This window comes from Triturus cristatus, chromosome 2_2, assembly GCF_964204655.1.
Source record: "Triturus cristatus chromosome 2_2, aTriCri1.1, whole genome shotgun sequence".
In the NCBI taxonomy this organism is placed as follows: domain Eukaryota; kingdom Metazoa; phylum Chordata; class Amphibia; order Caudata; family Salamandridae; genus Triturus; species Triturus cristatus.
Genome location: NC_140582.1, coordinates 1,209,815,715 through 1,209,831,945, shown reverse-complemented (window position 1 = coordinate 1,209,831,945; position 16,231 = coordinate 1,209,815,715). Strand labels below are relative to the sequence as shown.

Here is a 16,231-nt window from a genome sequence, read left to right as displayed (position 1 = left end):
ACCTATGACATGGCTGCAAGAACTGCAGAGGATCAACCATCTACCTATGACACGGATGCAGGAACTGCAGAGGATCAACCATCTACCTATGACATGGCTGAAAGAACTGCAGAGGATCAACCAGCTACCTATGACACGGATGCAAGAACTGCAGAGGATCAACCATCTACCTATGACACGGATGCAAGAACTGCAGAGGATCAACCATCTACCTATGACACGGATGCAGGAACTGCAGAGGATCAGCCATCTACCTATGACACGGATGCAAGAACTGCAGAGGATCAACCATCTACCTATGACACGGATGCAGGAACTGCAGAGGATCAGCCATCTACCTATGACACGGATGCAAGAACTGCAGAGGATTAACCATCTACCCGTGACACGGATGCAAGAACTGCAGAGGATCAACCATCTACCTATGACACGGATGCAGGAACTGCAGAGGATCAACCATCTACCTATGACACGGATGCAAGAACTGCAGAGGATTAACCATCTACCCGTGACACGGATGCAAGAACTGCAGAGGATCAACCATCTACCTATGACACGGATGCAGGAACTGCAGAGTATCAACCATCTACCTATGACACGGATGCAGGAACTGCAGAGGATCAACCATCTACCTATGACACGGATGCAGGAACTGCAGAGTATCAACCATCTACCTATGACACGGATGCAAGAACTGCAGAGGATCAACCATCTACCTATGACACGGATGCAAGAACTGCAGAGTATCAACCATCTACCTATGACATGGCTGAAAGAACTGCAGAGGATCAACCATCTACCTATGACACGGATGCAAGAACTGCAGAGGATCAACCATCTACCTATGACACGGATGCAGGAACTGCAGAGTATCAACCATCTACCTATGACACGGATGCAGGAACTGCAGAGTATCAACCATCTACCTATGACACGGATGCAAGAACTGCAGAGGATCAACCATCTACCTATGACACGGATGCAAGAACTGCAGAGGATCAACCATCTACCTATGACACGGATGCAGGAACTGCAGAGTATCAACCATCTACCTATGACACGGATGCAGGAACTGCAGAGTATCAACCATCTACCTATGACACGGATGCAGGAACTGCAGAGTATCAACCATCTACCTATGACACGGATGCAGGAACTGCAGAGGATCAACCATCTACCTATGACACGGCTGAAAGAACTGCAGAGGATCAACCATCTACCTATGACACGGATGCAGGAACTGCAGAGGATCAGCCATCTACCTATGACACGGATGCAAGAACTGCAGAGGATCAACCATCTACCTATGACACGGATGCAGGAACTGCAGAGTATCAACCATCTACCTATGACACGGATGCAGGAACTGCAGAGGATCAACCATCTACCTATGACACGGATGCAAGAACTGCAGAGGATCAACCAGCTACCTATGACACGGATGCAAGAACTGCAGAGGATCAACCATCAGTCAGCAAGGGGGTGCCTGGTCTGGGAACAGATGCACACATCAGCTCCTGTTTGGTGAAGCTGACCCCCTGCTAGGCGCCTGTAGGCAGCCCAAGATCCGGGCTCACTGCTCGACTGTGCCAAAGAGAGCCGGGTGGAGGAGGCAAGGAAGGCGAACCCTCAAAATGCCGAAATCTCAATCACACCTGCCAGGAGGGATTCAGGGTCGAGATGGCCATCAAGTTTACACAACTTAAAGGAAGACCTGATGGCTCTGATCTTCAATGCTGCTTTTACATGAAAGTTAGAAAAAGAACCCCTCGCCACAGCTCTGAACCACCTCACCAGGGTGAAACCGTTTCCATCCCACGCCCGAAGCCCTCAATAGGCCCGAGGGCGCTCTGCCATTTTGGAGAGCTGGCCAGAAGGAGCCTCACGTAACCAATGTTCACCCTATCCCGTGATCCCTCGCCCAGCGCTGTGAGGTGGTCGGCAGGTGACAGGCATAGGCGCTATACAAGACCAATGAGCTATAAATCAAGCTCACGAGTGCCCTTTGTGGGTGGAATTAAAATAGAACGTTGGGAGAACTGCGGCGAGGGTCAATCAAACGGAAACGGGTTTTATTTTGAGGGCAAATGGTTCCGAAACAAGTCCATGCTTTTATTTAGACGCGTGTTTGTTACAGGTGGCTGCGCGTGCCTGCAGCATGTTATGCAGTTAGCGCGGATTCGGCCCATTATGCGTTTTTATGAGCACTAGATCAAATGACACAACTTGTAAAAAAATACAGAAACCGGGATATACAGGCCCGAGGACAGGATGGGAAATGGTATTTTGTTAAGAATGTTTTTTATTTGAAAGTACTTGTCCCAAAGTTTAATTCTGCTCGGTACAGCAGTCCCTGCTATTCCCGAGAATGCGGTAGTGCTGCATGTAGGATTGCGCAGGGGTTCCGGGGGTGGTCTCTCCGAGCCCTGTGTGCGGTGTGAGGGGCTGGGGTGGGTGTGTGAGGGGAGGGGGGCTCCGGGCTGAGCCTGGGCTCTCTCTGTAATAGTTGCAGCAGCTGTGGGGCTCACACAGACAGCGCCTGGACAGCTCGCAGGATGCAGTGGCCTCTTCTCCTCCTCGCCGGGCTCTCCAGCTCTGCCTGGGCCCCCGCGGTGGGCACAACTCCCGCACCCACCACTGCCACCAACAACGCGCAGAGACAGAGCTACCCCGCGCCGGCAGGGGGCACCAGTGCGCCCTGGCGCACCGAGCGGGCCACTGGCACGGCCCGGCCCTTTGTCTCTGGTGGGGTACTGAGGGGCGCGGAGGAGGCTGAGCGGGAGAGTAGCGCCCCGAAGACCACTGCTGCCAAACCAGGTGAGAAAGGTGCGGAGCCGCGCCTCGTGCACCGAACCGTGCCACCCTGCCCGCCGCGAGCAGCACTGGTCAAGTCAAATGCACTTAGCGTTCAATGCATGAAGGATGCTCAGTCAGAAGAGATGCTTGCAGAGTTTGTAAAAACTATTAAAAAGTCATATTTTGATCAATTGCATTATCCGTATATGGTGCTTATTTGCCGAACTATCTGCTTCATATTTATATATGTGTGTTTATTCGTTTTATATTGTCGGAGTGCATAGGGGCTGCGTCTAGCGCTATCCAACACATAAACTAGTTTATCATACCGGAAGTTGGCATTTGAGTCGCTGCTCCCGTACGCGGCATTGACAGATTTTATTTATAGCGATTCGAAACTACAGAATTGCACCCGCCACTATAGTGACACACTGTTGATATTATTACTATAAAAAAGCCACTTTCGCAGTGTGGACATACAGTGTGCTGGCAGGTCCGAGCAAAACATAATTCCAACAACGGGGGAAACTAGTTTTGTGCAGTTTGCTGAGCAGCATTCGCGGCGAGATGAACATGTATGAGCAAGTCACTGGGAGGTGTCACACACAGCTCCAGGTGGCTTTAGACAAGCTTAGCTGGCAAGAGGTGGCCCTTTGGCTTCCACCGGAATCGCGCTGTCAGAGCTCTGGCTGGGAGTGACTACCAGGCACAGAATACGAAGAGATGGACTTCAGCCGCCCGAGTTGGAATCAAGCGTCCTAACGTAATTCCCACTTGAGGGAGGCGTGTGATCCTGGGCACCTCACTTCTACTCACCATACATTACTTCCCCTATCTCCATCTGTCAGATGCGGAAGTGTCTAGAAAGAGACCATCCATTGGGCTAGGTGTTATATGAAAGAGAACATGTTTGTGTCATACATGAGAGGTCTAAGTGTATGATGTAACGAGAATGTGGTAAACATACTCGTGCTGGGTGACAAAAAGAGTGCGCCCTGGTGGCAGCTTTCCCGGGTAACATGCATGATCCGTTCAGGGAGTTTTCATCGTTCATAGCCTGAAGAGTGATGGCATATGTACCTGCTACTGAGCGGGGGTTCTGTTTTTCAGGGCACATCTTGCCAAACTCATGAGTGTTTAATTAATGAGTGCACCGGCCCTTGTCAGGGGGCCACAACAGCTGGCACCACCCATTGTACCTGTCAGCGCTGCCAATGACTGTACCAACACAACTACTAACCATCACACTCCCACAAGTGTGACAATTCAGACTATTCCAGCCCCCCAAATTTGGGGGCAGGCATTGGTCATTTTTAAGGTATATTGAATTGGCATACAACTGTTGTGCTTGTCCCTAAATTAAATAAACAGCGCCACCATGTGGCAGACCATCAAAAGGGCTGGTGTTGACAATTAAATGCCGGTGCCGAGCACCAGAAACCACCTGCTCAAATTAAGCACTTCTCCACTACAAGAGATGTACTTTGCAATGTTTTAATTATTATAAAGAAAAAAACAATAGTGGCATTAGGAGAGCAGGCAGGCATGGAGTAACAGGCCCTGCCTATTTCAGTTTCAAACAACTCTGGGAATCTGTTTGCCTCAAGCTTGAGTGGCACATAAATTATGCCAAGAGAGGAAATCTGGGATGTTGTCTGTTAGGCACAGAGCATTCCCTCAAAAACGGCACAGTTCTGTATAGCCACTGGCGTAACGAAACTCGAGGGGGCCTCCCTGCAAGAGACGTGGAGGGGCCCCCTCCTGGCCCAATATGGAGCTCTGCGCCAGACTGCTGTGCGGAGGGGGCCTCCTGGAGCTTGGGCCCCGCCTGCACCGCGGGGGCTGCGGGGACCTGTGTTACGCTCCTGTGTATAGCAAGCTGCCCGATTATTATTGGGGTACTGCCAGCCGTGTCTTGGGGACTCCGGTGCTATCTAGCCCCACCACCAATAAAAGAGGTGTGATGGGCGGGGTCTCATCTCTTTCATTGGTGGGAGGAGAGTGCCAAGGACGTCTAATGCCAGTATCGAGGCCACTTCGTAAATAAATACAGGTGATGAACCTCTGGCCTCAAGCAGAGTGGCAGTCAGTGCTGCATTATGCCTTTTATAAAAAATGTATATACAATGTGTACATCGAGTCGTAATTTATTTTCTATTGATATATAAACAGCATCGGATTGGTCACGTGGGCACTCGGGCTATGCCCGAGGGGATGGTATGTTAATTCCAGCTGTGGGCTGCTTTTTAGGTCTCGCCTAGCTATTGCGTTTACGCAATCGCTAGGCGAGACTCTAGTAAGAGGGGCATTTCAAAGTGCTCCCAAAAGTGGATTGCATGGCAAGCACGCGCACAATCACGTGCATTGTGCCGCCATGCAATCCGTTTGGGGAAGCGCTTCAGCCCACTGGCGCCCTCGGCATCATACTTCAAAGGGTCCGCTCCCCCGCCTGGAATGCGCTCCCCCGCCAAGCGCGCACGCCACGCTCCGCCGCGTCTCGCCGTGACAAATTTGCTTTCACTTTTGCGCGGCGGGCGGGCGCTCGCTCGCGTCCGGACCACTTTAGAAGCTGGGCTTGTCTTGTTTTCTTCGTAATACGCATTTGTTCTCTACCTGGCTTCCCTCCTTTTCCTAGGCCTCTGTCTCTCTTACGACCCCATTCCCTTTCGCTTATGTCTGTATTTACTGCTCTCTCTCTCTTCGCTTATGTCTGTATTTACTGCTCTCTCTCTCTTCGCTTATGTCTGAATTTACTGCTCTTTGTCTCTCCCGCTCTCCCCTTTCTATCCTGCTCTCTCTCACAAGCCTTCCATCATTTCCTATCTCTAACCTGTGGTCCCCGTCTACCTTGCGCCCTCTCCCCTATTTGTGCCCGCTCCCTTTCTCGTGTCGCCACCTCTTCCATCATTGTACCTCGCTGTCCCTGTCTAACCTGCAGTCCCCGTCTACCACGCGCCCTCTCCCCTCTTTGTGCCCGCTCCGTCGCCACCTCTTCCATCATTGTACCTCGCTGTCCCTGTCTTTCTCGTGCCCCCTCCCTTCCAGGTCGCTGTGTCTCCTTCCCTGTCAGGCCTCTTCTTTCCTCCCGGTGTCTGACATTTAATATAATACTTGGATTTGTATAGCGCCGCTAATAACCCGTGAGGGTCTGTAGGCGCTGTCCGTAGGCAGGGGGAAGTGATTTGCCCAGAATCACAGGATGTTGAGCACACGACGAGACTTAAACCTGGATCTCTCAGCGCCCAAGTCGGCTGCACTGGCCGTTAAGCCACACCCTCCCCCTTCTGAACGTAGCATTTGGACCACTTCTTTGTCATTGACTCAACTCTGGAACACGTCCAGTGCCGGACTGGTAATTTAAAACAGCCCTGTCAAAAAGTATAAACTTAGACCCCATGTGCACCAAGTGAGTAACCCCCAGCACATTGCTCAGTAGGATTTTATGTAGGATAATTTTGGAAAAGTGAAACCAAAAGGTGCATGTTAACTGCTCAATTTTTTAATTATATTTGCCACTTTTACTGACTGCTCCGAAAGGGATTCAAATAAAGATTCCAGTACATTAGTGTTTACCGCAGTACCGCGAAGCGCTATTTCTACACAGCTTCTAATCATGCATGCCATGTGCCTGGTGAGAAAAAGGACCTATTTGTTGGTACAGTTATGAGAGGTTTTCTTTTAATGCTTCCATTCAAAAGTCTTTGAAGCTCATCTAACAAGCATTGAAAATGCAACAGGTCTCGCATTTACGCGAGGAAGCTATTGGCATTGTAAATGACAATGCCTTTTATTTTATGTTTTAAAAACCAAAACATAAATAAAAGGCATTGTCATTTACAATGCCACTAGCTCAAACTCCCGTAAATGCGAGACCTATTGCATTGCAAATGCTTGTTTTAGCAGCCTGGGGGGCGATTTGGGCGATTTCTGCATTGTTCGATACAGCCAGCGGCCCAGTGGGTGCCTAAGTGGCCTTTCTGGAGGCAGATGGGCGTCCATTACCTCCCTTTTATCAACGGCAGAGGTGTGATTCCCTTTCTCTCGCTGGGCCAGCCAATTAATGTGTGCGTACTGAACGGGGTAGGAGGCCTGAGCAAAAGTGGCCTCACTTGTTTTCAGGTGTGTTTCACCAGTGTCAACTAATCTGTGCATTTTGTTTAACACCCCCGCCCCCTTTTTTTTAATTAAACTTCGCCGAAGTGGTGTTTGGCGGAAAGGCAATATGTAAATGTTGGGCACCTTTTTTTTTTACCGTGCCCGGGCCGATTTCTAATCCCAATGGTTTGTTTCTGTATTCAGTGCATCTATGACATGAAGAATTTGAGGTGTTATGACAGAGTATGTTTGAGAAGCAGAATCGCCCCAGGTGGGCATCCGAGCATGAAGGCTTCTGTGACTGAGGTAACTTGCTGAAGATCGTCCCCGACCAGCTCCGGGGAGTCCACCGTTTCCAGTCAGTCTTCCTAGAATGGAAATATCTTGGTTCTCAACATTATTAGTGAAGCTCCACAAGTGTCAGCACTTTTGTGAAAACTTAATACGCCACTGTCAGTGCGAATGGTGAGACTGTGAATTTAAAGTGCTGACACTCCGCGGCTCCACTAAAACGTGCTCAAAGGGTATTTTAAAACCATTTGTTTTTGCATTGTTTATTTGTAAAGCACTCTAGTAGGAACATGGCTGAAAGGTGCTCAGCAACAAAAACAGCCCCCCATAGCAGTGAAACTGGCCCCCACCCTGCCAGACCCCAAAACGGCCAGTAGCCAGTCCGGCTCTCTATAGCGCTGTTTAGATCCCTTCTCCACCCTGGAAGAAGTGTACATTTGCTGGTGTGCCCGGACTGGCTGCAGACCTGACAACTCACATGGTGCCACCGTGTGACACATGATATCGGTTGCCTTCACATGGTCACCCGGTGAGGAGCCGATATCACTCGGTGACAGGGAAAACAAGCTGAAAACCTCTGTAAATAGTGGATTTCCAGCCTGCTCTCTGACGTTTCCAAACTGCCGACTTCCATTAAGGGGCGTGAAAACACCCCAGGACATCGGCATCGGCCTCAGCAAACCTTTTTGTTTTTGTTTTTGGCGGGCGGCTATTAGGGGCAGGGAGGGGGCAAAAGTGCCCCTAGATACTTCTAAGCATAAGGCCCACCCCCTTCAAGGCCTCACCCCCTCCTCACACAGTGAGATCTAGTTCAAGTTGGCAGGTGTGTGGTTGAGAGGTTTGTCTCTGCTGGGGCTGCTGAGCTCTGGAATAGCCTCAGTATTCTGGGCATTGCTGAGGGAACTGCCTAGCAGTTGAGGCTAGGGCCAGTGAGACGGCCTTAGCCCTGCCCTTCTGGAAGTGTTCTAGAAATGAGTCAGCCTTTTTGATGCAATGTAGGGAACATCCATCATGGGGCACAGACATCTCCCGCAAAGCCTGAGCAAAACATGGCAGTGTAGTGAGGCGGCAATGCACATGGACCGAGCCACGGTGTGGATGGAATCTAAGCCCCACTTCATAATCTGCTTTGAAGCATCCAAGCCATCCCTGATCAAATCATAAAATGGCTCATTATTGTGCTTTGTAGGCTTGCAACTGCCAATTTTATCAGTTGCTATAAAGCATGTGCATAGTGGCCTAGTAAGGCATGGACATAGTGGCCTAGTAAGGCATGGATGCAGTGGCCTAGTAAGGCATGAACGCAGTGGCCTAAAAGGCATGGACTTCATGGCGTAGTAAGGCATGAACTTAGTGGCCTAGTGAGGCATGGACGTAGTGGTCTAGTAAGGTATGGAAATAGTGACCTAGAAGGCCTGGACATAGTAGCCTAGAAAGGCATGAACATAGTGGTCTAGTAAGGCATGGACATACGGGCGTAGTGAGGCATGGACACAGTGGCCTAGTAAGGCATGGACATGGTGGCATAGAAGGCATGGAAATAATGGCCTAGTAAGGCATGGATAGAGTGGCTTAGTAAGACATGGACATAGTGGCCTAGAAAGCATAGGCATAGTGGCCTAGTAAGGCATGGATGCAGTGGCCTAGTAAGGCATGAACGCAGTGGACTAGAAGGCATGGACTTCATGGCGTAGTAAGGCATGGACTTAGTGGCCTAGTGAGGCATGAACATAGTGGTCTAGTAAGGCATGGACGTAGTGGTCTAGTAAGGTATGGAAATAGTGACCTAGAAGGCCTGGACATAGTAGCCTAGAAAGGCATGAACATAGTGGTCTAGTAAGGCATGAACATACGGGCGTAGTGAGGCATGGACACAGTGGCCTAGTAAGGCATGGACATGGTGGCATAGAAGGCATGGAAATAATGGCCTAGTAAGGCATGGATAGGGTGGCTTAGTAAGACATGGACATAGTGGCCTAGAAAGCATAGGCATAGTGGCCTAGTAAGGCATGGATGCAGTGGCCTAGTAAGGCATGAACGTAGTGGCCTAGAAGGCATGGACTTCATGGCGTAGTAAGGCATGGACTTAGTGGCCTAGTGAGGCATGAACATAGTGGTCTAGTAAGCATGGACGTAGTGGTCTAGTAGGCATGTGGCATTCGCATAAGGAGTATGAGACGCCAGAAGCAGAAATGTTCTGGCCCAGGGCATCCAGATGTTTTGACTTCCGGTCCAGAGGTGCTGTAGAAAAGACATTTGAGTTCAGGTTTGAGGCTGAAGCCCGCAGCACAGGCTCTCTGCAGCAGGTAAAAGACCAGAATTGTGGGTCATTCAGAGAGATTCTATGGAATCTGGCAGCTTGTCTGTGGATTGCGGAGCCTGAAAAGAGATTTTCCCAGGCAGCCAAAAGAGGTTCCAGCAGAGCCCTTGTTAAATGGAAGCAAGCGGCTGTCAACTGAAGAAGGAGGCTGCAGAATCCCCATCAACAGATTAGATATCAGTGCCGGGGGGGCACAGTCAGCTCTAGCGTCGGTGCAGCTTTACACACTGCAGGGTTCAAGGAAGAGGTTCACTCCGAGGGTCCCCACAGGGGTGAGGTCTATCCCCTCTGGAAAGGGATCAAGGCCACTGGCCCTTTGTGTATCAAGGTAAAGCCCAGCGGCGGAGCAGGCTGGAGGCAGCTGAATGCTGGCATCGGATCCTTCATCCTGGGTGTCACCGTAATGTCTGTCAGGCAGGGACAGGCTTTTGTATCGATCTGAATAACTCCTCCATCCTCATTCATTTCTGTGTCCTAAGAAGCAGTTGTCCCTCAAGGCTGGTTCTGGCCTGCTCCTTTGCAAGTCGGATTACTTCTATTCTATTCTGTTCTTAAAGATTTCTAAAGCGCCTGACTACCGGTGAAGGCTTCGCAGCCCTAGAACAACCGGGCAATCTACAGCTGAGTGAGCGATTGGAACAGGGAGGTTTTAAACATTTTCCTGAAAGCTGGTTCAGATTTAGTCTGTCTTAGATTCAGCAGAGTTCCGTTCCAGAGTTCAGGTCCGAGGAAGACGAAAGATCTACGCCAGGCCTGGAGCTCCTCATCTTAGGCACTGCGGAGAGGCGTTGAGTGCCTGAGGGCAGCATTCTTGCAGGACGAACAGAGTTTGGATCAGGTTGGGACCTCTGGTATGTATCGCTTTATGAGCCATACTCAGTACCTTAAAATGTATTCTCTTAAGTACCGGCAGCCATGGAGGCTTGCCAGGGCAGCGGTAACAGAGTGGCACTGGGAATTTTACATAAACTCCGTGCTGCAGCATTGTGAATCACTGGAGTCTTTTTATAAAAGACTTCGGGTGCCCAGATACAAAGACCTACCATAGTGGAGTCTGGAGATGTCTACACCTTGCGTTACTAATCCACGTGAAGTCTCTGGGAGACATCTGAGCAATCCCCGAGGGGCGCAATATGCCAAAGCAGGCAGATGCCAGTTCATTTGACTATTTCAGGCGATCTTGAAGGTGGCACCGATAAGGACTCGGCCCTGCCCGGCGACCAGCTCTGGGGGCGCTGTCATAAATACTACCAGATGAATAGGACATGGTAATGCGGTCCATGACTTCTCTGTAGGTTTCCTAGACCGGAACCCCTGAAGGTGCAGAGCTGGGCAGCTTCTGTGTCATATCCACCAAAGGAGCAGGTCCATCCTGGGGAATGGCCCCGAAGAATCCTGACCCTTCCGACAGGGGTACAGCATGCCCCGACATGAGCGCTGAACCTCTCCAGATGTTGGGATATGAAGCAGGCATTGGAACTGGACCTTCGGCAGCTGTGTCATCCTCTCCGAGGACAGAGATGAGCCGGCACTGGGGAGCGGTGCAGAGACTCGGAATGTCCCGGGAATGGGTCTGCTTCCGCAAGGAAGAACACGTCTCCTTCCTATGGTACTTTTTAGGGGGGGATTTGTGTAAAGGCCACTTGGGAGATCATCCCCTCACAGGAAACTTGCCCGCAGGAGAAGGTGCACACTTTGGTGTGTCACTAGCGGTCTTAGCCAAAAATAAGTTGCCTGCCCCACCCCCCCCCCCTCCCCCCGCAAATCCCCCCTTCCCCCGATGCCTTCAGGGGCATCAGGGCACACCAGAAGCATCCCTAGAGTCAAGGTCGGAATCAGGGCACCACGTGCCATGTCTTGTGGGCCCCACACAGGCGCCTGCTTGCGGCACTTATGTCAGGTCTTCAACCCTGAAATTGTCAGAGTCCTTTTACCGGGTCACTGCCCACCTAGCGGCACGGCAGAGCTACCGATGGGGACACATGTTCCAGACCAGCCCGATGCATGGTCCTTACATGAGGAATCAGAGGGACGATGTATCCATCAAAAGGGGCAAGGATGATGGCTGGGTGCAGTGCTTAATTTGTGAAGACGTGAGTGTTGGGCCCTTGTTAGGAGGCCACTGCTTCTTGCACTGCCCATTGCCCCTGCCAGTGTTGCCAATAACAATACCAACACAAGTGCTACCCATCACACTCCTACACGTGTGACAATTCAGACTATTCCAGGCCCCCAAAGCTATAAGAATGGCTTTGGGAGGAAGGTAATAGTAATTTTACGGTATATTGAATTAACAAACTGTTGTTGTGCTTGTCTCTAAAGTAGACAAACAATGCCACCATGTGGCAGAATATCATAAGCATCAGTGTTGAAAATTAAGTGCCTGTGCTGAGCGCCAGAAGACCCTGGCTCGAATTAAGCACTGGCTTACTGCTGTCCAGTCAGACAAGATTCTACCCACTAAAGTACTTGCTTCAAATTCTTACTTCTTGGATTCTGGAAAGCAGGAGGGAGTGAGCGAAGGTTTCATCTAAGCCTGCAGTCATGTGCAGCTGTGTGTTGCAGCCAGGTCTGAATCCTGCCTGAAAAGGGTGTAACCCATGGATATCATCCCTAACGGCTTGCAGCTGAAAACAAATAGTTTTCCTTGTATTTTCCCCAGTCCTGGGAGAGTGATTCGACTGTGTTCGAAGAAGGTTCGTATATGATTTCATATTTTAGTGGGTGATCAATAGGACCACACCATTGATTGTCTGATTAATGAGGCCGTCGGAGGAAGGCTTGTGAAGACTGAGGGTAAGGAAGGGAGTGTTCTGCAATGTGCTATGTCAGTCCAAAGTTGGCAGAAGTGGTGTCGAGACTGAGAGACAGCTGCCCAAGAAATGACGCCTTTAAAGGGTGTTGTGTTGTGTTGCGTGGCTTCAGATTGCTCCACAATACAGTGACTGAGCAGTCAGAGCTGTGGGAGGAAAGAGAGGGGAAGTTAGTAAGTGAAGGTGATTCCCAGGAACATCTTCTGTTTTAGAGTGGATGAATGCAGGAGCACAAAATGATAAAGGCCCCTGTGATCGGCGGACACAAGGAAGTTGCAAGTACCTGGGGTCACGCGAGTGTGCGCTGAGAGCAGGTTGTTGGGCTGTGGTGATATTTAGGGGTGCAGCTGTAGAATGTGCCCAGGAGAAGACAGTCTGCAAAGAACGGGTGAGGGGACCCAAACACTGGGTAGACCTTTGATAACATGAGGGAGATGTTCCTGGCACGTTACTGAGAAATAATCACGTCACTGATCCTGCCGCTGAATACTGTGACGTCACATGGCCATCACTGGCACTGATATTATAGTCCTGATTAGTCATGTCACTGTTCCTCACATTCAAAAAGGACAAATGATGGACAGAATGCAGGACAATGTCATACATTCACCCCAGTACAGAGATCTGGGCCTAAATCCATCGTTTTTTTTGCTCACCATGCCATTCCAGTTTGGACTCAGCCATATGCAAATCAGTCTTGACCCTGCGCCCAATGGGAACAGTCCAGCCCGGACTGCCAGGCCAGGCCCTCCCTGGACTGTAAACAAGCATCCTAGGACTGGTTTTGGGGTTTCACCCCTCATCAGCCAGGATAGCTTGAATCCAGTGGCATGGAGAGCACAGGACTGTCAGTGTCAGAGGTCCTGCCGCGGAGCACTAGTGATGTCACTGTTCTTTCCATTCAGCACTGCCAGTGTCATTGTTCTATCATGGAGCACTAGTGATGTCACTGTTTCTGTCATTCAGCACAGCACTGTCAGTGTCATTGGTCCTGCCACGGAGCACTTGTAATGTCACAGTGCCTGTCATTCAGCACTGTCGGTGTCAGTGGTCCTGCCGCAGAGCACTAGTGATGTCACAGTGCCTGTCATTCTGCACTGTCAGTGTCAGTGGTCCTGCCGCGGAGCACTAGTGATGTCACAGTTCTTTCCATTCAGCACTGTCAGTGGTCCTGCCGCGGAGCACTAGTGATGTCACAGTTCTTTCCATTCAGCACTGCCAGTGTCATTGGTCCTGCCACGGAGCACTTATAATGTCACAGTGCCTGTCATTCAGCACTGTCGGTGTCAGTGGTCCTGCCGCAGAGCACTAGTGATGTCACAGTGCCTGTCATTCTGCACTGTCAGTGTCAGTGGTCCTGCCGCGGAGCACTAGTGATGTCACAGTTCTTTCCATTCAGCACTGTCAGTGGTCCTGCCGCGGAGCACTAGTGATGTCACAGTTCTTTCCATTCAGCACTGCCAGTGTCATTGGTCCTGCCACGGAGCACTTGTAATGTCACAGTGCCTGTCATTCAGCACTGTCGGTGTCAGTGGTCCTGCCGCAGAGCACTAGTGATGTCACAGTGCCTGTCATTCTGCACTGTCAGTGTCAGTGGTCCTGCCGCGGAGCACTAGTGATGTCACAGTTCTTTCCATTCAGCACTGTCAGTGGTCCTGCCGCGGAGCACTAGTGATGTCACAGTTCTTTCCATTCAGCACTGCCAGTGTCATTGGTCCTGCCACGGAGCACTTATAATGTCACAGTGCCTGTCATTCAGCACTGTCGGTGTCAGTGGTCCTGCCGCGGAGCACTAGTGATGTCACAGTGCCTGTCATTCTGCACTGTCAGTGTCAGTGGTCCTGCCGCGGAGCACTAGTGATGTCACAGTTCTTTCCATTCAGCACTGTCAGTGTCAGTGGTCCTGCCACGGAGCACTAGTGATGTCACAGTTCTTTCCATTCAGCACTGCCAGTGTCATTGGTCCTGCCACGGAGCACTTGTAATGTCACAGTGCCTGTCATTCAGCACTGTCGGTCTCAGTGGTCCTGCCGCGGAGCACTAGTGATGTCACAGTGCCTGTCATTCTGCACTGACAGTGTCAGTGGTCCTGCCGCGGAGCACTAGTGATGTCACAGTTCTTTCCATTCAGCACTGTCAGTGTCAGTGGTCCTGCCGCGGAGCACTAGTGATGTCACAGTGCCTGTCATTCTGCACTGTCAGTGTCATTGGTCCTGCCACGGAGCACTTGTAATGTCACAGTGCCTGTCATTCTGCACTGTCAGTGTCAGTGGTCCTGCCGTGGAGCACTAGTGATGTCACAGTTCTTTCCATTCAGCACTGTCAGTGTCAGTGGTCCTGCCGCGGAGCACTAGTGATGTCACAGTGCCTGTCATTCTGCACTGTCAGTGTCATTGGTCCTGCCACGGAGCACTTGTAATGTCACAGTGCCTGTCATTCTGCACTGTCAGTGTCAGTGGTCCTGCCGTGGAGCACTAGTGATGTCACAGTTCTTTCCATTCAGCACTGTCAGTGTCAGTGGTCCTGCCGCGGAGCACTAGTGATGTCACAGTGCCTGTCATTCTGCACTGTCAGTGTCATTGGTCCTGCCACGGAGCACTTGTAATGTCACAGTGCCTGTCATTCTGCACTGTCAGTGTCAGTGGTCCTGCCGTGGAGCACTAGTGATGTCACAGTTCTTTCCATTCAGCACTGTCAGTGTCAGTGGTCCTGCCGCGGAGCACTAGTAATGTCACAGTTCTTTCTATTCAGCACTGTCAGGGTCAATGGTCCTGCCACTGTTCCTGTCATTCACCACTGTCAGTGTCATTGGTCCTGACACAGAGCAGTGGCGGCTGGTATTAAGGGGCGTAGGAGGCGTTGCCCTCCCAGCTTCGGAGTGGAGAAAAGGGAGAAAATAATTAACACCACATGGAGCAGCTTGCCAGCTTTAAATCATGGCATGCTCACTGCTTTGTGCTCCAGTTGACCACTTCTACCCTAAGAAAGTAACATTTTAATATCGTTTTTAGAGGTCGGACCCTCGGACGAGAGTCCCCTCCTGCGCATGTGCTGAACCGGGCGAGGATAATTCCTCGCCCTCGAGGCACAAGCGAAGAGAGTGACATCATCCTGAGGGGAGTGGCTGCACCTTGCAGCAGTAAATGGGCTTCAAATGGGGCGCTTCTGACGTGGCCCTGGGCGCGGTCAGCAGAGCCTCATACACATTAAGGGGAAGGGGTGGTGCTGGCTGACAGCAACACAGTGTAGTAGGTGGGAACGATTAGCACTGCTTTCGTCTTTGCACTGTTAGGCGGCTTTTTCATTGGATAATGGAAGCTGCTGGGAGCGTGGGTTACTGAGTTCAGTTCAGCTCTTCTGGGATTTATCACGTTTTGTCTGACTGTTTATTATGGCGCGCAAGTGCAACGCAACGAGCAACGAACGGACACCATCAAGCTGCTCCAGTCGATCTAAATTGACCCACAGGGCCACAGGCACCAGTTGCAGCAGTTTGAAAAAGAAAGGCCGTGCCTGCAGCCACGGTAAACGAGTGCACAGCACGAGGGAAAGGAATTTAAAGAAACGCTGCCGTTAAGATTGATAAAGTGAAACGTTTTGTTTTAAGGGTCTCACTCTCTTCCAGTCGACACTGAGTCGACAAGAGGGGCCGATGAGCACTGCGAGGGAAAGCCTCTTCATGTTAGGGTTGGAATGATTTCTCCACATCACCCCTTCTCACACCGCATATATAATTTCAGTCGCTCACATACTTAAAAGGAACCGCAAACGAGCCACCACAGCCCAGTGTGCCAAAACGGCTACAGTATGGTTTGCTGCCGAAATATGCGAGCCATAACATATTCGTTAAGCATAGGAATGGCCTTCGCCCTTAGTCGCCTTAATTTTATGTAATTGTGTTTCGTGTCTCAGAAAT

The 16,231-nt window shown here is 50.7% G+C and overlaps 1 protein-coding gene across 1 annotated transcript in view; it reads left to right on the top strand.

Moving 5' to 3' along the window:
• The first annotated feature begins 2,518 nt into the window (after nucleotides 1-2,518).
• LOC146863410 (putative carboxypeptidase X1) overlaps nucleotides 2,519-16,231 on the top strand; it is a 315,940-nt gene continuing 302,227 nt past the window's right edge. The window contains exon 1 of the mRNA XM_085642839.1: nucleotides 2,519-2,817. Coding sequence (XP_085498965.1) covers nucleotides 2,556-2,817 — 262 coding nt within the window. The 5' untranslated portion in view covers nucleotides 2,519-2,555. The remainder of the gene's footprint in view (nucleotides 2,818-16,231) is intronic.